The 25,024-nt window shown below is 39.6% G+C and overlaps 2 protein-coding genes across 3 annotated transcripts in view; both read right to left on the reverse strand.

Annotated features, from left to right (window-relative positions):
- Positions 1-2,603, reverse strand: part of srpk1b (SRSF protein kinase 1b) — a 32,227-nt gene extending 29,624 nt beyond the window's left edge. The window contains exons 1-2 of the mRNA XM_028576219.1: positions 2,472-2,603; positions 1,724-1,778 (exon numbers count right to left, since the gene is read on the reverse strand). Of these exons, the coding sequence (XP_028432020.1) occupies positions 1,724-1,778; positions 2,472-2,484 (68 nt within the window). The 5' untranslated portion in view covers positions 2,485-2,603. The remainder of the gene's footprint in view (positions 1-1,723; positions 1,779-2,471) is intronic.
- Positions 2,604-3,068: 465 nt separating this feature from the next.
- Positions 3,069-23,254, reverse strand: mapk14b (mitogen-activated protein kinase 14b). Of its 2 annotated transcripts, none has more exons than XM_028574990.1 (12): positions 22,795-23,254; positions 15,183-15,312; positions 12,056-12,114; positions 10,854-10,965; positions 10,550-10,579; positions 10,261-10,308; positions 10,061-10,175; positions 8,300-8,371; positions 6,076-6,155; positions 5,728-5,806; positions 5,265-5,438; positions 3,069-5,125 (listed from the first exon to the last, which is right to left on the reverse strand). In XM_028574990.1, exons 1-12 carry the CDS (start codon positions 22,911-22,913, stop codon positions 5,058-5,060), a joined length of 1,086 nt encoding a protein of 361 aa, XP_028430791.1. In that variant the 5' UTR covers positions 22,914-23,254; the 3' UTR covers positions 3,069-5,057. The 2 variants fall into 2 exon arrangements, with proteins under 2 accessions (XP_028430791.1, XP_028430792.1); XM_028574991.1 differs by lacking the exon at positions 6,076-6,155 and adding an exon at positions 6,621-6,700.
- Between the last annotated feature and the right edge of the window lie 1,770 nt (positions 23,255-25,024).

Here is a 25,024-nt window from a genome sequence, read left to right on the forward strand (position 1 = left end):
TATACAACACATACTCTATGGTCTTACAAAGCTAACGTTTTTGACCGATTACAATTTAATCATTTTTTGTGAGCTGGAGAGCTCTCGTTATGAGAAGTTAGCTATAGCTCTGTTTGCCATTCATTCCAATGGGGAAACCTCGCAGCTAGACTTTCGACATACATTGCATATATTTACACTTTGAATTTCGTAATGGTATTTATATAACACATACTCTATGGTCTTACAAAGCTAACGTTTTTAACCGATTACAATTTAATCATTTGTTGTGAGCTGGAGAGCTCTCGTTATGAGAAGCTAGGTATAGCTCTGTTTGCCATTCATTCCAATGGGGAAACATCGCTGCTAGAATTTCGACATGCATTCCGGTGGCGTATTCCTTTAAGCTTTCCTTATTGTTTGTATATAACTGCTGACTCAATAAAACATGATTTTAGTTGGATCCGTTTGTCGGTCTTTAATTTTGCAGTGTTATTACTGTGATATATATGTATGGCTATAATTATCATTTTAGGCTAATGTAATAGCCCGTGTTAGCAGCAGGGTTACTCCTGAGTGTACCCTTATGGTTGGTTTATGTCTTAAAATAATGGCCAGGATTTCTGGGAAAAGGTACGATATGTTAGTTTCAAAACATCACTGCAGGTTGATTGTTTTTCGCAGCAGAGGTTGATTGTGGGCGAGAGGGCGACAACACTGTCTTGGTTAGCTCGCCGAAGCTCTACTGCCACTGTCTCGGCAACGTTAGCTAATGTCCGCTAGCTAATGTAGGCTAACTATAGCCAGTTAGCTTTGTATGTAACGTAACAAAAACCCACCCATCTCAGAGAAGCGAAGCTTAATATTTCATTCAATAAGGTTATGTACAAAAGGAGCACTAACGCAACAGGTCCTATGTTGGCAACGTGGACGCAGATATAGCTAATAAACTCCGAAGGCAGTCGTAATATTTACCTAGTATGCTAGGCTAACACTGTTGCGCTAACGTTAGCAAAACATAGGCGTAGCTTTAGCTAGCTGTCTAAACTTGTCTCGAGTCCGGACCTTTAATTGTCTATGGTCCGGACTCGAGTACCACAGCCCTGACAGGTAGATATCACTTAGCTGAACAACCACAAGCAGCAACATTTCTGATTGAAACAATGGGAGCCTGACTCTTGAATATGACCCCAATCTGCCCCTCTTATGGCTTGAAGGCATAACCTCCGCCGGTTTTTGGCAAAAGCATGCTTCCCCCTAGGTATGTTAAACATCAGGCACCCATCACTGGCTCTGTTTGTACAATTAACTACGCAACAACTCCTTGGCATTTTGATTCACGCTATGCCGCTACTAGCTAGCTAGCTACACAAAACCATTGACATATATACAAGCACAAAACACGTCTTCTTTCTGCCCCCCGGTTGCGTGCGCAAGCAGCGATGACGTTGCCGAGAAACCCATGTATATGTGCGCCTGCTCTACCCACTGACCAACCCGGCCACAAACAATAAAATATTTTAAATGATAATGTAAAGGGGTTGTAAGTCACACAGTTGCAGATACATTGTGATGATGCATCCACCAAGTGGGACAACTCCAAATCACAACGTTGCCAAGTTTACAGCCAAGTGAGAAATTGCAGCTGCGCAGTGTTCTCATGAGTGAGCCTCCTGCTTTGTGTTTCCGGAACAGAGAGAGTAAACCGTAATAGGACATGAAAGAAAAAGGAAAAAAAACTTACTTTTTGCCAGGTTTCCTGGGCCTTGTCCTCTTCTTCCTTGCTTGCATTGCGAGTACTAAAAGTAGAGAGAAAACAGTTAACACACAGCTACTTAACTCGCTTTTTTTTCTCCAAACACGACAACGTGTTGTTTCTTAAAAGCTATTATGGTTATTTCGTGATTTTAGAGAAAGAGGACCCAGTAGTGTGTTCCGGGGCTGCAGGTGTAAAAAAAACCATCATGTTAAGGGTTACAATAGCAACTGTGAGTAGCTAGCAGGTTGCTAAGTTAGCTGGAGTAAACGCCTCTAAAAAGCTAGTAAACCGGCCTTTGTGGTGTGTTGCCCCAATAGAAGAGGTATTTTAAGTTAACGTTAGCTGCTAACAGTAACTTGGTAATTTTGACTGCCAATATCATACAGGTTTTGTCCATTATCATGCCGAGCCCTGGTAAATCTGTTTATAGTTTTGTTGGGGACAATGGGGCTTATTTTGTACTCTAACCTGGATAAAAGTTTTGGCGCATAGCTACTTAACACGATCAGATGCTAACGTTAGTCTGAGAACCTTAGCTAGAGCTAGCATACTGTTAACATACACACAGCAGAGCGCATGGTCCACTTTTACTTTTCATCAACTGTTACGCGGCTTGTTACAGTTGTTAACATCACTATGAGAATTAATTTGCCAGAGAAATGTCTTGAAGAAACGCGTATGTGTTTCAAGTACTATGTGTAAAAAGCATTTTGTAGTTAAGTTACAGCGTTACCTTTTCTTTCCATGCTGCTATCCAGTCAGGAGATACGCTGCGTTCACGAACTGTTGGAAATGTCTACTCTGAAGTAGCGCGAAAAGGAACAACTCAACAGAGTTGAGCTGTAGGGGGCGGAGTGTGTATAAACGGTTACAGTTAATGGTATTTGGGATGTATTTGCTATCATTTGGCGAATAAATTAGAACATTTGCCACATTAATATACAGTTTTCTCATATCCGTTATTTTGTCCAGAGATTGCCATGGCCACTAAGAGCTCTATATTATGTCTATGGGTAAGAGGCCCCATGGCTCTTTAAGAAGCCCCAGGGAAAATTGCTTTTGGGATCCTACTGATGCCCCTTCCACCACCATCTGTGTAGCATGTATGTAGCCTACATTGTTACCTGCATAGTACCCAAACTTGTGTGTCTAGTATTTATTTTATTTTATTTAAATTTGTATCTAGATGAATAAGCTATTTATTTCTGTTTTGCTTCAACTTCTCTCTCTTCAGGTTTGATCATTCTCACGTTGACCAAGATTTTGTTCTACTTGTGATGTGCTGCCGCCCAGTGGTGGCATATTGACTTCCAAAACTCACAACACACTGTTACAGGTTTGAAAAATAGTAGCCTTTATTTCCTAATGGTGGTATTTACAGGTGGCGTGCTGTCTTGGTACATGTGATAAAAGCACATAGTAAAAAGATATGAACACATCTCAGGCAAAGAAAGCATAACCAATAACCAAATTAACTACTGACATTTGGATATGGAAAAATTTAAATATCCTATCTAACGTATGCAGTTGTTTTAAAACTACAAAGAATGAAGCTTCAGCATTGCCCTTCAGCATCCAGTGAGTAAACTTACACTCTTTTCCATAAACATGTGCCCTGCTAAATTATTCAAATGAATGACAAGTACAGTTCTAGCATTACGCAAAAAAAACAACAATCAATATTAAAAGAATCACAGAATAACATCCAATCTTGATTTAACACAAAAAGAAAAAAATAATACATTAGAAAAAGCACTACATGAAAACTAGCTGTTGCAAATGAAATTGTGAAGACACTGATATTTGACTTTAGCCAGAAGAACCGTGGTTATAGCTTGTATGTCACAAGGTAATTTGACTCCTAACATTTTTTTCAACAAATGTTTGTAGTACACTTCAGAACTAGGAGATTACGGTTTAGTGGTTTGTATGTCAATACAAAATGTGGACATAGTTGTAATAAATATTTTTGCTTAATGTTTATTGAATTTATTTAAAGAATTAGGATACTTTCAAAGGGCAGTACCTAAATAATAAAGAAATGCTTAAGAATGGCTTAAAACTAAAGAAAAAATGAACTGAAACAACTCCAGAAATAAGCAGTTGATCAAACGGATTAAAACTATATGGTTGTTTGCAACATTTTAATAATATTGTTGGCTCTGACACACAAGCTGTAACTTCGGCTTAACTGACATTTGAGATTATTGAAGATACATTTGGTTTCTGATACAGTATGCGTTCCATAAATAATAAAAAAGAACCTTAAATTCTGACAAATAATATTCTCTTTTACATTGATATACAAACAACATAACAAAAGATCATAAATACAGGACAGACTGGTGCCCCCAACATTCAATAAACATTAATAGAACTGTGTTTTTATAAATGCAATGATTAAAGTACATTGTCAGTTGGTGTTATGGTGGGAAACATCACATTTCAATAAACAAATAAGCCAAATCTGGCTTTATCATGCAAAAGTATAGATTGTGATAATGGGGACTGTAACATTCTTCTGAAACAACAGAACGGAAGTGCTAAAAGAATAATTGATATGGAGAAAAGAGTAGAAACTAATGTTCAGCAGGTGAAATGGATACATAGGCTGAGTCTCCATACTCATATTTTGGTTAAAAAAGGGACACTGTAAGCCTTCAAATCCAACAATACGAAATATGAAGCCTTGAATTTGTAGAGGTAAATATTTTATATTCTTTCCTATCCTATACATACTTGTATTAAATCACATACTTTATCTTTGTATATGTCATTTTAGGCTAAACTCTAGTAAGAAAATTCATACTGTCAAAGGTGTCGGCTGAGGCGTGACTCACCAGTAATGACTATTACACAAATACGGTAACTGGTTTGAGTGAAGTACTTATGTACAAATACTGTTTGTCATATTTAAACAGTTTTATGTGATGATTGAAATAACATTTAATTTTAATGTGTGGAGGACTCACCGCAGTTTGAAACTCACTAAAAATATAAGGACAATTTAAAGTCTACCTTGGCGCCTTGGGATGCAGAGTAACAAAAACAGCAAAGTGGGGGACAGAAGGAACAGGATGTCAAGTCTTATCCCTGATTAAACAACGTCGCCCGGAGATGAATGATGGCAGGCACTTGAATGTTGTGTGTGTGTGTGTGTGTGTGTGTGTGTGTGTGTGTGTGTGTGTGTGTGTGTGTGTGTGTGTGTGTGTGTGTGTGTGTGTGTGTGTGTAGAAAGTGGTGGATAGTCACAAGAGACTGATAGTCCTTAAAGAGTGTTTCTTGGAAAACAAAAAGATGGAAGAAAGATGCCTCCTCCTCAGGATTCCATCTCATCTCCATCAAACGACTGTGGCTCGAAACTTACTACCTCCTCATAGGTTAACCCTGAGAGACGATAGTGTGAGAGGTTATTTACAAATGACTTCTGAAGCAATCTATTGGATACACAACTTGCATCTACTTATTTTCTTCCCAGCAGTTATAGCAGGATATAGCCAGGGGAATCAACAATGTGCCAACTTACTCTTCCATTCCTCAATTTCCAGCTCACGGCTTTCAAAGCTCTGGTCGTAAGGCTCTGCTTCAGGCTCGTCGTCTGGATCGTGGTACTGGGCAAAGTACGGGTGGGCCAGAGCTTCAGATGCCGTGATACGTTTGTCTGTGTCCAGCACCAGCATTTTCTCCAGCAAGTCCACCGCTTGAACACACCAACAAGAGAACAATGAGTATGTGAAAGGCAAAAAAACATCCGTCCAAACTTTTATCTATAATCCAATACTGCTGGATAGGTGTTAAAAATGGTTATTACATAACTGTGGTCAATATTTTTCATGGGGGATGATTTAAATTGCACAAACTTATAATAATTGAGGATAACCCTGACCAAAAATAAAATAGAAACAGTGATTTTATGATACCACTAGAGGGACTCAGTGAACCAGGAGTAGTGTCAGCCATAGTATGATGGTAAAAACAAGGGAACTTACCAAGAGGGTTGGCACCAATAAACACATCAGCAAAGTTCCTCTTGGGCATGTGGGGAAGTGAGTTAATGTAGTTCCTCGCCTGTGACAAAAGATGAACAAAACAGCTAAACTGTAAAAGACAGCACACGTGCTACAGTTTAAAATGGACATTGATGTACTACTTTTGCCTAGGGCAAAAACTATTATTGATGTACATCCTTCCAGTAAGGCATGCTTCAAGCACTTTAACAACCACCCAAACCACACTCATTACACAAACGTGCCCTAATTTTCATAATCAATTAAATGATTCCAGCTGGGGTGGGGAAGAGCAGGGACTCGTAGAAAGGTGGAGGGCACGTGTCTCACCTCGTGGCTGGGCATCCTGCTTATGAGAGAGGCTGGGGGCGTCCCAGTCAGGCGCATTATCTGCTGCAGCTGGTTTATATCTATAGCTTCTGAGTCAAGGGGCATCATAACATGGAGGTCAGCATGTCAAAGAGCATGGGTGGTTAGAATAGGTTGTGTATTGAGGGGTGAAAATGGGGGGAACACACACGCAGGTTGAGGATTAAGAAGATGTAAGAGGAGGAAGACTGTTGCGGAGCTTCAATATACAGCAATCTTCGTCTGACTATAACCAAAATGAAGTATCCAGGTATTTACAGAAATTGATGGACGCTGTAACCCTGCGCTGCACTAGAGGCCCATATAGTACATGCTAGAAAGAAGTGGGAATCAAAGCGGTGTGCTAAAGGGCAAATGAAGCCACTAAGAAAAAACACAATTTCAGGGCAAAACAGGTGTGGCTTTAGTAGCAATACAAAAGTAGTAAAGTAGACTGTAACTCTTGCCAAAGCAACACAAACACAGGCAGCCCAACAGAACTGGGCGGGATGGTAAATTACACTCACAGACTCCGAAGAGATTTTCATCAAGAGCTCGGGCCCTGGAGTTCCGACAAGCATCATTATAAGCTTCAACTGATCAATGTCTACCACACTCACATCAAGGAAAACAGGAGGGATGGAGGGTGTTGGATAAGGAGAGAGGGGTTAAAGTCACAGCTGTCATTGGTGAAGAAAATTGTCTTTCATTCAATCAAAAGTAAGAGAATTAAAAAAAAGTCAACAACTCAAATGAACTCAACTCATATGTGTACTGTGTCACACACTGTGATGCATAATTGATAGTTACTGATTACAACATTTGGAAGTTGAATAAAGACTGAAAGAACAAGAATCCAAAACTCCCAAGCTCATAACCACTATATTATTTATTAATAAGGGTTAGCTTGTTCTGTTTAATCAGGCAAAACTAAGGCTCTTTCTTTATTGCATGCCATGCAATATTAGGTCATTTTGCAAGTTTCCAGGCAAGAAAAAAAGAAGAAAAAAGGCAAGCAAGTAGGGCTGCAACTAATGATTATTTTCATTATCGATTATCATTGGTTTCCGCATATTTGGACTATGAAATGTCAACAAATAAAAAGTAAAAACAAAAACCAACCTGACAATGCATTTTTGCTTTAAAAATAAATATGATGGGCTAATTAATTAATCTGATTAATCTAATCGTTGCTTAGACAAGCAAGACACACCAAACATATAAGCAAACAGGCTAAAGTACATTTTTAAAGTCTTTGAACTGTTTGAAGTGATCTACTATACCAAACAAAACTAAATTTGTTATTTAAATTTGAGAATATCAGCAATCTTTAGTGAATTAATATACGTGTGACTTTATTCCTTGATTATGTTTGGATCAAGCTCGTGCGCGCGCGTGCGCGCACACACACACACACACACACACACACACACACACACACACACACACACACACACACACACACACACACACACACACACACACACACACACACACACACACACACACACACACACACACACACACACACACACACACACACACACACACACACACACACACACACACACACACACGGCTTGATTGAACATTCACAGCAGGAATCACAAACATAATATGCAACAGCAAGCCTGTGCTTTTGATTTTAAAGAGCACCATGAACTCAGTAGTGTGTGCCAACATCTGTATTTAAAAGTGTGTGTGTGTGTGGTGTGTAACACAGTGTCTTCCGGTGTGTTTTTGTATTCAACATTGTTATGTTCTGCTGCTGTGCATGGGAAGCTTTGTGGGAGGGAAACAGGAAGGTGTACTGTATTTTGAAGAAGCAGTGGAGACAACAGTGGGCAGCGCTGAGTCATAGACTGCAGGGGCTTCTTAACTCCCATAACATGCATGCACACACACAAGCTTCCTTGACTATTCTGGCATGCAGCTCACAAAAGTCAATACTCAGCAATGCTTTTGAGTCAGCTTGAAGTAGATATCATTGTGTGTGTGTGTGTGTGTGTGTGTGTAACACTGTGGTGTTAGCAACAAAGCAATAGCTAGTGTGAGAACCTTAAATGCAGGGAACAATACATATACACAAAAGAAGCATATGCATCCATTCACTACCTCTTCCAGATCTACCAAAGACCTACAGTACAGATTGACTACCAAGGAGCCATTTTATTTTTGCATGGTGATGCCAACGGTGGAAGGATACGGTCCGTGCCAGGGAAGAGCGTCTGTCCAGTAAGTAGTTCAGCCATGATGCAGCCCACCGACCAGATATCCACTATTACATGTAATGAAGAAAAAAATGCAGTATAGTGAATACTTTAGAATATGAAACAACTTTGTCTGTTTAAAATTCAGCATCCCTTACATTACATTTCCCCAAGGTCAAACTTTTCAAAAGTCTAATGCAGACCAATGAGGCTTCCCATTGGACTCATATGGGGATTTAACAATAAGTTGTATCATTTGTAATGTTTAATACAAGGGTCTTCAATACTTGTGGCAAATTCAACAAATTCAGCATTGATCTTTTTTTCAGAATTTCTTAAACATGCAGTGTTGTCATTGTTAAGCAGACATTTCTGTTTTTGTCACTGTCTAGTCACATCTGGTTAATTTCCATGGTACTGTACATCTGCTGCCAAACCACAAAATTGAGCCAAACTCCTTTGTTTTATGCTAAGATCTATGCATTTACATTTAGTGCACTAGTAAAACAAAAAATTGCTGATGGGGAAAAAAATGCTACACTTTCTATCTGGATGTATCATATTCAAAAAAATTATAAAGTGGAGCAAAAACATTATCTGTCATCAGTGACATACAACTGAAAAGGCAACTCATCTATTGACCAACACCACATACATGACAACTGCTTTGGCTGGTGTTGCACCTTAAAAAATAGAAAAGCTAGTTTTTCAATAATCGGCCTAATCATTTCTTGTGTAACAAACTCTTAACAAGTGACGCTACAGAAGAAACAGCTACATATACCTGGGGAAAGTATGTTTTTTTCTATAAATAGCAATGTATACTGCAGACAACAAAAACTTTCTTTTCATTATTTAATTTGTGAATTATGATAACCCCTAAACACAGATGTCAGCTGTAAGCTATTTCAATACAAGCTATTTCAATTGTGTGAAATTGCATGTCATGTTACTAGGGGTGTGACGAGACACTCATTACAAGACAATACAAGATATTGGGTTCACGAGATCGAGACGAGACAAGATTTTAACACTATTTTAAAGAAAAATTCAATGCCAAAATATATATAAATAAATAAATAAATAAATAAATATATATATATATATATATATATATATAAAACTCAAATGGCTTCTCTCCTGTATAACTAACCTCTTCAGACCTAATTACTGCGGCGTGAACTTCTACAGTAACTTCTAATTGAAGCTGTGTGTGACCTTCTAACTGAGCTACTTTAGTTTCTTCAAATAAAACATAAAAACAGTAAAAAAAAATAGAAATTAATTACTACATTTTTTTTGTCTTATTTTTTTAAGTGCAAACCACAATCAAACTACAAACAGACACTGACCTTTTTTTTATCTTCAAGCATGGTACACTGCTCAGCCTAACATATGGTCACATTTCACAGTGATTACGTTCTAAAGCACAAATAAATAACCATCAAACACTCAACAGATGACTTTTTCGGAGACAGATGCTCTTTCCTCCTGCTTTGCATTTCATTAATTGCAGCAGTAAACAAGGACGTAGCTACTCTAATATCGATTTATAACCATTTTAAGACAAGGTGAGAACATTTCTTTTTGTTTGATATCATTAAAAGTAAAGTTAGGCTTTGCTGTCGGCTTCCTGACTTTTGTCTCTGGAGAAAAAAAAAAAAAAAGGAGAGATTTGTGCAAGCCAGCAGCCCCACTGGACTGCAGGCTGCTTACATTCAGTTGTGGCCCAATTATGATTAAATCTCTGTGTGTACCTGTCATGTTGTAGTGCATCCAGTTGAGCATGATCTCTGGGGCTCGGTACCACCGGGTGGCTACATAGCCCGTCATCTCATCATCTGTGTGCCGTGCCAAACCAAAATCCAGGATCTGAGGGACAAAGTTGTTTGATGAACTCCACATGATCAGCTAAATCCTATACGGTGAACTCTGTTTCAAGACGACCATTTCTCACCTTGAGCTCACAGTCTTCATTCACAGCCAGATTACTGGGCTTTAAGTCCTGGGGAGAAAAGAGGGGCACAAAGGAAAAGTCAAGACAGGATACAGAAGCAACGCACAGGTATCCTGCTATCCGCCTTTCCTGGTTTAACCCAACACCATATAGGGTAGCTGATCTGGCATTCATTGTTTTGGCCTTTGTAATGAACACCTCTTCAGGAGGTTAAGCCATGTAAGAGAATCTATCAGACTTCATAACTAAAGTGTATAAAAAGGACATTAAACATATCATCATAACTTACTCTGTGGATGATATCTGCAGAATGGATGTACTGTGGGGGAAAGAATAATAATGATGGTTAAGCATATATTACACTCTCAATTTGAACACAGCACCACTGACCGTGTATTTATTTAGCTATTTTTGTACCTAAATCATAGTTTACTGTTTGTGTATGTGTGTAACCACATGTCGCAGCTACAGTTACCATACTACTGTTCTGCCAACCATTTTCGTACTAATCTCTTCTTTTGTGCTACATTTTAAATCTACAATGGACAATTCGTTGAGCGCAGTTCTTGTGTTACGCTGGGAGCTTCACTGACCTTTAAGCCTCTGAGAATCTGGTAGATGAGGAACTGGACGTGGTCATCAGTCAGCTTTTGACACTTAACGATGTTGTTGAGGTCTGCACCCATTAGGTGGGTCACCAAGTACCTGCAAATCATACAGCACAGCTGGTGATATGTGATCTCTAAATGTCTGTACATCTGTCTTAGTCTTCTGCACCTTTCTTTTTTTTGTATCTTCCTCAGCTTTCTTTAATTCATTTTCATTGGTTTTCTTACTACCATTGCTTATTGTGTTGTCATAGCTGATGAAGTGCTTTGTAACTTTATTGTGAAAAAAAATGCTGTTAAAATCACTTTACTTTCTACAACAAAGACATATGAAACACTGACTTCATTTACAAGTTGTTTACTATTCTGTGAAGAAAAGCCAGTGGTTCATGCAAAATTCATACACTTTAAGAAAGGATTGCGGGGGGACTGATATGAAAGGAAAATGTGTGATTGTTTCACTTATATTTTTTTGATAATGAAATATTTATACAGCCAACAGATCGGCTGAAGAAGGCCAAATATAATAAAAGTGCACATGTGAAGTTATTGCATGATACATCTGACCTCATTACGCAAGAGACCAGTTGTTGGCTCGCCTGTGAACATGTTAATGCATCTACTGCTCTTGCAGTGCGATGGAAAGATGAGGTTTCACAGTTGCGCCTGTCTTTTTTATTCTACTGGTCACGTGAAAGAGAAGTGTCACATCTTTATGCTGCAACTTCAGTGCTGGGTGTCTATTGTGTGTAGCTTCATCTCACATTTCCACAAATGTGCAACCTTCCGATGATGCCACACCATGCTGAGAATTCAAGGGCACTGATTGAGTATTCTGCGCACACACACACACAAAGTAACCCCAGAGACTGCCAGATGGCTGTTACCATGGAGACTAGCTGTGGTGCACAAGTTCATCCAAAACAATCACCTTAGTAAAACCTGCCACGTGCTGGACTCGCATGAAGTTATGAGCTGCGAGGTTATGATTCGTTTGTAACTCTACTTTTGCCATCATGTTGATCTTGCAATGGTCTGCTGATATGAAGGGTTTCATTGTGTGAGAATGAGGAAAGAAAGAGCTTAAGACAGAGGGGAGGCAGGGAAAGACACAAACACCAAGGAGACAAAGGCAGAGGAAAAACTAAAAGACCGGAGTAAAGGGATGAGAAAAAAATGTGACTTACACATCATTGAACTCCTCTAAGCTTGTTGCTGGTGTGAAAACATCTAATAGACCAATCACCTGATGGCAAAAAAGAGAGGACAAAAGGTCAGAAAACAGCTGTAGAAAATGTATTTGTGACAGAGATTTCAAATGAACAAAAACGCAGGTTTCATTTAGTGTTTGATAAACAACCATTTAATAAATTGGAGTATCAGCATGCATGCTTCTAATGCAACAATATGTTTGACAAAAAACTGACAATAACTATGACATTTCTACCATTTCCGAGATATGATATGTACAGTATGTTATTATTCTGTTCTGCAATATCTGAAGTATAATTTTATTAAGTCAAACAAGCAGGTAAGTCTTGCCTTGTTACACTACTCCAGTTACAAGGACTCATGCTAGATTTTATGTATAGTGACGTACACTAGGTTATCGTCGACTCTGTTTTGGTTACTGTGTGGTTTAGTTACATAAAACGGGGCTGATAACAACCACAACCGATATTATTTCAGAGGAAGCAGCGAACATTATCCTGTGAAGATTGTCCATCACACAGGCACCAGCAGTGTTATAAGATGTGTGTGAACAAAGGAAAATGTACATTTAACACACTTAAAAAGGCACAAAAGCAATGCCTCATATAGGATTGGGTTACATTTAATTGGTTTGACATGCTTGTTCCAACAACAGCAAGTTGTTTCTAATAGCTTTGAAATGTTTAATTGTGTTTGTTTTCATTAATTAACATTACAATTGCTTTAATTAGATGTTTTAAACATGCCTTTTAGTTGGTGAACATGCCATTTGCAAGATCTTTTCTACTACAATAGATAAGTGAGTTTGTGACTGCGTGACGGGAATACCAAAAAGAATGTGTGACAGTGACAATAAACGTTGATATTATGTGCACATAAACTTATTTTTAGGTTTCAACACAGCAAAACAAAAAAGAGAGATCAAGAGAAGAGAGACAGGAAGCACATTAGAGGATAATCACATGTGTATCTATTACAGTACTTATACAGTATATGCACACATTAATGCGTACACATGCATGTTAGCACACTGTAATAACACAAGAGCAGCCCACCCACACAGGGAACAAAACCACAGCTGATTGGTGGGCCGGAGCCACAACAAACAGCTGATTGGTCCACACAGGCTTTCCAAAATCGAAACCCAGGGAGTCTCCTGGCAACAGCATGAGCACAACACAGTATCCCTCTGTGTAAAGCATAGGTAGGTAGGTATTACAATGCTTTGATGATTTAAGAACAAAAAGCACAGCTTTATGCAATCTACCCTGTTATGATGAAACAGAACCTGGTAATAACATGCTCATTAATGATCACAAACGGCAATATAACCTTTTAAATGAGATGTCTGGACCACCACATTCACATAAAAACGTATTTTATTTTGAATATGTTGTCACTTTTTTTTTACTGACGTGTATATATCATTGATCAACATTTTGTATTTGGCACAGTGATATAGGCACTGATTCTGTATAATCCTAAATAATCTTAGGCTAGTAAACCCATGTAAAACCAAATGAATGCCTGAGATATTTTACCAGTAGTGTCCATGCACCATTCAACACTAATTCCTAAACTGCTTAACAAGAGAGTCCAAGCTGTTGTGTAGCAGGGAAATAAAACAGGATCCAGGAAAATAAATGTGTGAAAGCGATGCAAAATAATGTTCATATAAAATTATAATAAATTGCATGAAATGGGCTTTCATTTCACCATGGGATCTGCTGTACTGTTGGTCTTAAACTGCTGTTGAGACTTTTTCGAGCTGCAGTTTCTTTTTTCCTCTGTGTGCGCGTGTCATCTAAAACTGTTGACGATACTGGAGAAAGCACCAGTCCACCCTGTCACTCATCAGTGAGCTCTCAACAAGCTATTTCTACCCATTACAATGGCCAACAGAAAACTATTGAGTCAACTCTTTACAATGTAAAATTCCCCACTTTTCCCCTACAAAGAGCACAGCACCAACAGAAACATCTAGTCTTACTAACCCACTCATACTATTCACCAGTGGACCTGTGAAGCCCATCACCTGCACTCCAGCCTGAGATATCGTAACCACTGCGGTTACATAACACAAGAGGATCCACACTATTTGGTCAACGTGTTAGATGGATGCACCAACAGCACACAGGAAGTAGGAGCTGTGTTTGTCTTTTGTGTGTGGGAAAGTGTCTGCAAGTGTGGTACCTACCTACACATAAACACAGAAAACCAAAACACAAGCAGAGATTGCAGGAAGGGAAGTAAAGTCACTGCCCTAAAGTATTAAAGTAAAAAGGCATGAGCCAAAATTGCTGCATCGTCAAAATGAGATGACACCACAGAATGCGATGGGACTGCAGCTGTAAACCTGTTTGGTGACTCACGGCTCACTAAGCAGCGGAGCACAACATGCTTTGCATCACTTGCAGGGAAAAGCTCTTCTTACAGGACATCACACTGACCACAGTCCCCCTTGCTTGAGGCCAGTGTGCATTTACGCGGTCACACATAAAACTAAAAAGTTGTTGCTATTTCATAAATCCGCCTATACTGTTTTAACGCCTGGCAAGCACGGCGTATGTGTATACCATGTGTAGATCACATTACAGTCCCTTCAAATGGAGTTGTGTTTACCTTCTTCACATAAGAAGTCTATGTGAACAGAAACTGGAACCTTTCTGACACTCCCTTGCAAAAATGTTACAAAATCTTGAGCGGAACAGCCTGAGCTCTGCCATTACAGGTGTTTCTCAGTTGTGGTTTCTAGTTTTTGCTCCTATCAACTCCTAATTCACGTGGGTCTCCACACACATAGCTACAGTCCTGAGGGCAGATCTAAATGGACTGAAGCAATCATTATAAGCTACAAGTCGACAAGGATACAGAGAGTATGACAATGTAACCAGTGGTGAATAGTGCCTGTTTCTGCACGTTAGCACTCGCTGTGCAAACCTCACCTACACACATATGCAATCCTTGCTTAAGGGCATATCTACAGAACAATGCATACTGTGTACACACACACGCACGCACGCACGCACACAAGCCAAGCCCTGGCCAGAGATTTAAGGCCAGGCGGTGGAGGTGAGGGCGAGATGGTTGCAGGTGACTTACATTCTCGTGCTTCATGTGTTTGAGCAGCCGCAGCTCTCTGTAGGTTCTCTTTGCGTGGATGATGGACTGGAAGGGTCTGGACAACTTCTTAACTGCTATCTTCAGGCCTGTCTTCACATCATACACCGAACTGAAAGACAGAGTTTGAAACTGGTAAAAAAATAAACAAGTACACAGATTGTAAAAACACATTACATCAGGCTAATAATTGCCCTATCAAAACCTAAAACATTTCCCTTCATTTAACGGAGGATGAGATGTTTCACTACTGGACTGCGTAGGTTGCCTTAACCGAGTAAACAAAGCAAATAATTGCAGAACACCTTGGTCAAGTTTTGGTTCAAGTCCCCGTGAGGACCAAGTACAGACTGCGGAGTGGTGGCTGGAGAGGTGCCAGTTCACCTACTGGGCACTGTCAACTGTCAACAGCCCCCTCACTCGGACATCTTTCCATTATTGCATGTATGTGTCCTGGGCATGTGTGTGTATTTTGGGCCTGTGTGATAACCTAATAACTAACAGAGTGAAAAATGTAATTTCCCCTTGCAGGATCATTAACGTATGTCTTAATCTTATAAGAATGTGTTTCTATAACAAGAACGTAACAATTGAGGTATTACAAAATATTTCATGGAACAGAAACAAACGAACTAAATAACTGTCAACGGTGCCAATGCAACAGTCAATTCTAACATATCTAAGTTAACTAAGTTACTGTATGTCTAAGTTAACTTAAAATCAGCACCTCCCCTTCTGATGGAGAGGTCCATGTTGAGTGTGCATGGCTGTGTTTGCTTTTGTTATCATTCATCCTTTTATAATTACTTTATTCATTTTATTGTAATGATACTAATCTAACTGAATACAGCATTGTCAATGTGGAGGCAGAGTGAAAGGAAAAAAAGAAAAATAACAGGTGTGGCAAAAAGAGTCAAAGGAAGTGTAGCATAATTACTGTAATTGTTGGGTCTTTGAAAATTATAGAGTGTGGTCTAAACCTAGTCTATCTGTAAAGTGTCCTGAGATAACTCTTGTTATGATTTGATACTATAAATGAAATTGAATTGAATTGAATAAAAGCGAAGACTGAAAGTGCTCGGTTTCTATGGCTGTAACATTAGCAAGCCATGTTAAGCAAGCCCTGTTACTAAAAACAGTACAATATATTAACCATTTATTTGCCAGGATATAGGATTGATTGAACATTAATAGTCCACAGACAGACAGTAAGACATTTTGAGAGTGGTGGAAAGAGAGACAGATGGGCCTTGCCTCCCCAAGGAATTGTGACATTGCTGCATTTCCTGCATCTGTAAGGGAACACAACCCACTCACAGTACAATAAACCACATTCCTTCCAGGTCAATCACTTGCATCACAAATGGATGATTGCAAAATCAAGACGAAACAAATCTGTGCTCGGTTTGTGCCGAAAAGTTTTGTTTCCTCTGCTTGTGGTCTAAGCACGTGGGGGGTGAAAAATGTAAATGAGGGTTTTTCATCATACAGTTTTTGCAAACTACCGGATACACAAAATAAATCCAGAGGACCTGCAGGGAGTGGTTAAAACGTGTTCACATATTGGTGCTACAGACCCAGTCTCCGCTGCACTGTGGCCTTTCAGTTTTAAGAGCTTAGTTCAAGGCCATGTCAACAACATTATGTGTTACGGGAAGAGATCAGAGTCATTTCCTCTGGACATATTGCACAAACTAATTGAGAGATTTGAGCTGTCAACCTATCGACCGCACATGACCGGGAATTTAGCATATGCACCTGCGTTTCAGTGTACAATGCGACCAATAGTTGCATTAAATCAAATCTGCATTGGTGCACAGTTAAGTTATGGCCCTTAGTGCTGCACATTCATAAGAAGAACAGTAAGATAAGCGGTGTGTTTTTCCAGTAAATTGGAGATAATCTCCCACACCCACTGCACCCTATGTTCCAGGCTTGCAGAACAACTGGTATATGTGTCACTTGGGGAGGGAAAACCCATAGTCAGTAAACACAGAGTATACCAAAGCTACACACACACACAAACACACAAACACACACACAAACACACACACACACACACACACACACACACACACACACACACACACACACACACACACACACACACACACACACACACACACACACACACACACACACACACACACACACACACACTTTAAAAACTGCTGCTAATCTGCAGGACAAACAAGATGGGTCTAAACATACACTATCCAATTAGTCTGTAATAAATGGAAGTGCAATAATAAATGGCCATAAAAATGTGGGCTGTAAAAGGAGCGGTGTTATGAGACCGGGAGCACGGGGAAGGAGTGATCGTCAGCAGTATGTCGACTAAATGACAGACAGGGTGAGCAGACAGGCAAATGTGTACTTGAAATGACTAGCGGAGATGTCTGTAGTTAGTGTCATGTCCTTCCTCTTGCCATCACCTCACTTGAAAAATTAGGCTCACAAGAGATTAAAGAGACAAAAGGATAAAAGCTATCACATCATGCCCCACTCTTGAGAGCATAAACTTCTACACCAGTCACCAGAACAGCGATGCATTTGTTGTGCAGCTTAAATTAACTGGTGCATTCATGACATTTTTCTCTACCTTGTCTAATCTGCACATATACTAATGTAGATATAAGATTGCTTATCAGAGTCTGACATGTGGACGCATTCTTGCTGATGAACATGGCTGGCACAAGCATATACTGTACATGTTAACACTACAACATGCTGTATACCTTCTTTTTTTAAAACCTCTGTATACAAATTATTGATACTATGAGCATAAAATCTGATGTCAAAGTCAGCACCATATTGGAACCATATACTGACAAAAATGTTGAAGTATAACCAAATTATTATTCCTTCAGCACATATTTCAAGTTGTTCATGACTGAATTAAAAAACATTTGAGCATAGAGACACATATCTGTGCTGTGCTCGCTTTTTAAAGCCAACTTGATTATAAATTGCAAAGAGAAATAAAATTAAATCTGTCCATACAAATCCGCTCAGTCATCAGGGAAAGCAGGTATACGGGCCTGTAGTTATTAAGACTTGTTTTTTAATCGGTTTATGTTTATGACAGGAACTAACAAGTGTGAGATGACAGTCGGAAAGAACATTGTGGACTCAAAAGCAACATAACAAGTGGGGAGAAAGGGAACGAGTTTTTAATGAGTTTTTAGATGTCAAGCAGTAATCAGTTCCACGTTCCCTGTCATCTAGCTTTCCTGTAGCTAGGGGACATGTAATCAGAGCTCACTATCACGATGCACCTTAATCTTTAACAGTAAACGTTTTGTTATGCACACAGTGACCTAAGGCACACTTATGCTTCTGATATAGCTTGATTTCACCCGTTCCACTCACACAATACTAAAGGCAAATGGGTTTTAATGCGGACCTTTTTATCAATGTACACATGGCAAGCATAATGATCATTAATCCGGCTCTGTTTAAAGAACCACACATACTGTGATTATGACCTTAGTGAAAGTAAGATAAAATGGATAAGATGTTTACAGGGCAGTAGCAATAACGTCAGTATTTACATAATCCATCTTTAATTAAATCATAGGCCACATCATCATTTTCCGATCTGCTCTGCTAACCGTGCTACTGTATATTAAAAAAGATTTTATGGAGAAATGCATTGGTCATACAGAGTATATACAGGCTGATAAAGTGGAATTTACTCAATTGAATAGCAAAATGTTCTGTCTTTTACGCATCTCGGCACCCATGATGTCTGCATGCCAAAGACGTTTTGAGCCTGATCTAAAGCCTTATCCGTAATTTTGTACCAAAATGAATGGTTTTACTCTTCTGACATCACCAATGCATTCAGTCATGCAACTCACATCACTAAATGCTGGAGCTAAAGTCATTTCAAATTGCTGGTTTCAAACTTAAGCCTTCTTTTTTGTTTGGAGAGCTGACAAGTCAGTGCACATTTCTCTAAGGTTAAAACCAAGTGCGTCAGCACCTTCTCAACACATTAGCTTCATCATACAATCTTTTCTTAATCAGCAAAACACCTAATGCTGTATATTGTCTGTAAAGACAAAGTAACAAGGCTGTTATTGGACATAATGCAATAAACACACCTGTGAAAGCTGGCAAATATAACAAAAGAAGGAAATTACATTTGATCTAAATATATTTTAAAAAGGAACACGCCGACTTATTGGGACTTTGTCTTATTCACCGTATCCCCCAGAGTTGGATAAGTCCACCCTTCTTATCTCAGTGTGTGTCGTAACTCTGTCTGACACCCCCACCGCTAGCCTCGCTTAGCCCAACTAGCCTAGTACACGCTGTGACTATACAAATCCCAACATATAAATAGGACTATGTTGGCGTTATTTTGTCACTTATTGGGAGCAGTAGACTAGATGGAGCCGGTTACCTCCAGGATCTGGGCTAAGCGAGGCTAGCGGTGGTGGGGTCAGACAGAGTTAAGACACGCACAGAGATGAGAAGGGTATGTATAGACTGTATAGTCTAGAGTAGTATAGATTATCTAACTCTGGGGGATACGGTGAATAAGACAAAGTCCCAATAAGTAAGTAAGTAAGTAAGTAAGTAAGTAAGTAAGTAAGTAAGTGTATGTATATATATATATATATATATATATATATATATATATATATATATATATATATATATATATATATATATATATATATATATATATACACACAATGTTCAGCAACAAATGTTTTACTGGTCTGTGCATAGTTTATGCTATGTGTTAAAGGCTGGGGAATTATTGTTATGATTTCATCAAACCCTAAAATACTAATGTAGCCATGATTCAATTCCCTGCCCTAAGCTTAAAATGAGAAATGAGAAATTGATTTAATATGCATAAATGCGCCATGAGCTTGTATGGGTTTCGTGCTTGTTTCTTTTCAGCTGAGAAACCTAGACTGAACAACACAAGGCAATCAGCGCACAGTCCATACTGTAATCCCAGCCAGTGGCATTCTCTGTAAACACTTTCTATCCACAGTCAACCTGGATTGCCTCCAAATCTGGCATTTAGAAAATAGAACAAAAGGTCAGAAATGAGGAGAAAGTATTAGTGTTTTTCTTGCCAGAAGTCTTGTATCTTGTATCTGAGTGATAGGTTGATGAGGAAAATAATTGAAACCCCCACAAATACATGCTTTTCATATTTAAAAGTTGGGTACTAATTCCAGCCGAGAGCCTGAGGAACGTCATGGCAGCAACAACAAAGTCCAGTTGACCCAACAGCAGGGACATGCTGGAGTAGGTGCTGTGAGGTTATTTATACATTTCAGATACCTTCTGAAGGGTTTTAATAACACCCTGCTGTTTGGACCACTGTGCATGCAAAATGTATTGTAAGTTATTTATTGTAATTATTGTATTCTAAAGGCTTTGTGATCATATGATGTTTGGGGATGGATAGGATAGGTTGACAACTTTGTCAAATACCGAGTAAAACAGGAATTTCCTCGATGACAACTTCCAAGTAGCAGTGACAGAAAGAATGAGACAATTGGTCTTTTTTGTATGGGTGGGAATCTTTGAGAATCCTATGATTTGGTTAGGCAGTTAAGCTAACTGGTCACGATGAAGGTCACTTTCTATCCAGAAGCAGCTTTTTTTTTCTTTTTCTTTTTTTAAAGTTACTCGCATTAACTTGAAATCATGCTACAGTCTTTTGTCTGTATGAGAATAAAATTAAATGTGATTTACGGACCAACATTGGGGTTAAAATGGACATGATCTCTGTGACATCACCCATACATTTTTATTTTTTAAGATAATACAGACTTCATCAGGTGGTTGTCCCAGCTTATCATTAGCTTATTAAGGAAGGGTCTAACAGTATGACCCTTCTCTTCTAGGTCAAACTGAACAGGTGAGGAGTAGTTGGGCTCATGATTCTGACTGTCCTCCCTTGCGGGATTCTAAAAATCAAACTATTTTCTAGAAATGGTCCGATACCATTTTTTGCTTCCCGATACCGATTCAGATACCTGAACTTGCGTATCGGCCGATACAGAGTACCGATCCGATACCAATTTGACTATATTTATTATGTTTTAACAACTGTATACTACTATCCCTGTATGGATGTGATTTCTATCTTTGTTGTCGGTCTGGCTCAGGTTAAACTCTCTGTGAAACATGAACAAACACAAACAATGAATGCCACAGAACTTTCTTTTATTCTCCAGTTTGACAGTCAGTTATAACGGAAAAAGAACATAAACTACTTTAACGTAGATTTTCTTCAGGGCTTTATTACGCGGTATCGGATCGGTGCATAAACTCCAGTACTTCCCGATACAGATACTAGCGTTTTAGGCAGTATTGGAATCGGAACATCTCTACTATTTTCCATACTGCACTGTGTGCTCTTGGGCTGAGTTTTGCTTTTTTTCTGTTCAGTTAACATATCTTTATTAACAACAAACTTGATTTTTGGCATTTGTGTATCGATACAGAATTGTACAGGGATTTGTGATTCTAATGTGAATCGATTATTTCCCCCACCCCTACTTTTTTACACAAACTGTGGAGCACCAAGGTAAGGTAAACCACACTTTTTTCACTTACAGTAGTGCAGGTAATTAATACAAATCACAGTAATTAGTCTTACAATTCTATAATGAAGAAAGAGGCTGTATACATTATTGCCTTACATGTGCATTGGCAGATGTATGCCCAGTATAAGGTCATAGTATACCCTTCATTCACCACTAATAACTGCAAAACCCACACATACTCAACAGTTGAAGGTGTGGAAGTAGGGTCAAAACCAACAGTACAAGTTAAAATTACGGCACGATGCCATCCATGACTTTATGATGACAAAAAGGCGTCACAGCTGAGGCCACTACCTAACCTCGGGACTGTGAGTCATGGGTGTACCACAACGGGAGAAAGGATGACATCATTCTAGAGTCATCATCGTCGTCGGATGGGCTCCTGTAGAAAGCCCTCACTGTGCACGAGGGGGCCTACTTTCTGAAAACCACGTGACCTTCTGGTACTCTGCAGGCTGCACCCAACTGGAAAATGCATAATGCGTGCTATGTGCGGATGTGTAAAGTACCAGGTTGTACGTACCGGACGACAATAGTATTGTAGTGGAAGGCGATTATTTCGCTAGGTGCATGGACAGCAATGATCATCCTTCTTCAGAAGATCTGATAAACGATTAAAAAGCAGTCCGTCGGCATGTTTAACACTGGGGATCTAGTACAACTTGATCCTGGAGCTGTGGGTGTGCTTACTGGAAATTAGCGCTACATACAGGTGTTTACAAGACAAGACAGCAAAGCAAAAATGTGCACAACAAATATAATCCCCACCCGCCGGATAAATGCTACAGGCACTCTGAAGCGTGCACGACGTTCATAACAGTAGTATGAAAATGTAAACAAACGGCATAACTGATATTTTCCCCTTTCTTCCACTGGCACCCTTTACAGACTGATAAGCAGCCCGTGGAGAGGCAACTCTGACGGGCCTTTGTAGGTGGTGGGAACCCGTTTGGCCGTTGTGCAATCGTGCTGTGTGCTTTCGATAGTGCTCTGCAACAACTGCTTACCATACGGATCCGTAGGCACCGGAGCCGACGGGAGACAAGTTCTGGTACCGCTCCGGGACCTCCCACACGGTTTTGTTGAGCTCCTGTCTGTAGAAAGTGGGTCTCTCCTTCTGCGACATTCCTGCGGATTTACCAGCCGCGCAGCGACAAAACAAGCCAGCGGAAACTTCTGCCCTCTCTCCTCTCCTCCCCGTGTGGCACGACGTGCTGCTCCCGAAACCAAAAACGGAGAAGGTCCTCAATCACTCAAACTTCAGCCGCCCAGTCGTGCAAATTCGGTGCAATTGTGCAAAAAAAATCACCACCTCTCCGTGCACGTCGGGGTTCTTGGAGACAACTTCCTCCACAAAACGCGCTCGAGTCAGGAGGAAGCTCTGTCTGGACTAGCTTTCGCTGAATTTTTCGCACTGTTCTGTGCTGGTCTCGCTCATGTCTCACTTCGCTGCTGGCTGGGCGCGCGGAAACGTGAACGCGTACGTCCCTTCGTCACTGTGCGCTCCCGGCAATAATTATTTTCTCGCGAGAACTGGGTAGCTACTGGGAAACCCATAGACAGTAGGGGAAACCAGGGAATATCCGTTCTCTTATAATACATACATGGGAATATCCCAAAAAAGAACCTATAAAACAGGTCCCTTGCTCCTACTGAGGACATGAGTGGGAATCTCCCTCCTGTCAGTGCTGAACACTAAACTTCTTTTACTTGTTTAACGTTACATGTACCTCGGATATAATGACGTAATACTACAATCACACCAGTGATTAGATAAAGATATCTGACTGGGAAATCAGGTCACGACTGAACAATACATTCAAAAATACATAATGTACATTGCCTATAATATTGGACTTTATATTTTACAACTAAATCACAATGATGCAATTAGGATTTTTCAATACTGATCAACACTTAGGACTATGTAATGCCAAAATAACAATATATATAACATAATTGATTGCACAAGTATCAGTATTCACCCATTTATTATGGCACAAAGCTAAATAGGCCAAGTGCAGTCATTTGTTTTTATTAGCTAAACAATTAGTTAGAATAAAAAACACCTGTGTAATTAAGGTGTTGCAAGCCACTGTGAGTTGATTACAAGAAGGTCCAATAGCTAATTAGCCAATTTGTAAAACTCCATCTTAAGGACAAAGGAACATGACAAAAAGGCATTTTTCCTGAGATACTTTATGGTTTATCACAGTAGGAAAAGCACAGGTGTAAATAATAGATGCACGATGGCTGAATTCCATTTAGCTGCTTCCATTTGAAGGTCCTGGTATTGTGCTTACTGGGACACTTGAATGGAACAGAGCCATTGTTAATGCTATTAATAACACCTGGGCTTTTTCAAATGTGACAAGTCAAAATGTGTGCTGTGAAAAAGGTATATCCTAAGACAATTTCGAAAGCAGTGAAGTACAGAGTACAGTAAGGCAAATCATAAAGAATGGAAATATGGCACAGTTATAAATCTGCTTGGAGCATTTCAATCACGAGAGACTTTGTTGCAGATATGCAAAGATTTATTATACATATGCATAATATGAAATGTACAGAGTCTTTGAAGATTAGACTCCATTGTTATAAAATATTTTTTAAAGGGGTAGAGAAGCCAAGACATTTCCCCACCAATGGAGCCCAGACACTGGTGATGGTGGAGAAGGAACCCAAAGACCAAACAAAGGAGCTGTCTGCCAGAAGGGGACTCAGGTTGCCGTGGTTGACGATGACCAGAGGTGGAAGGGGAGGAGGAGGGTTGCATGTTTGCCTTAAAAGACAGCTGACAGCAACGGAGAGAGGACATTTAAAGCAGGATGTCATGCTGTGATTGAATCATGAATTTCGTGGCCAATTCTGGTTGGTTTACTGAAAAGTGAAGGCCTCTAAACAGCTGAATAGTTTTAGGAAGAGAGAGCGGTGATTGAAGTTATTAAAGTCTTCCTGAAACAATTTACACTGAGCTTCTTTAATGGCAGAAGCCACCAAGAGGCTTGGGTGTCTGGCAAGTGTAACGGAGGTACAGGGTTCATTGGGTGAGATGAGAGACACTGCATACACATACAGTTGGCTGTGCGCTTCTGCAAGCACAGTTGGTCAGAAAACAACTTCAATTGACATCTGTTCTGTTTGCAAAAAGTATGTGGAAGAATGAAGAAAAAATATGGAATAAAGTATTATGGCCTGATGGGACCAAAAAAAAGAAGAATAGACTATTACGCTACA

This window comes from Perca flavescens, chromosome 4 (assembly GCF_004354835.1).
Source record: "Perca flavescens isolate YP-PL-M2 chromosome 4, PFLA_1.0, whole genome shotgun sequence".
Classification (NCBI taxonomy): Eukaryota; Metazoa; Chordata; class Actinopteri; order Perciformes; family Percidae; genus Perca; species Perca flavescens.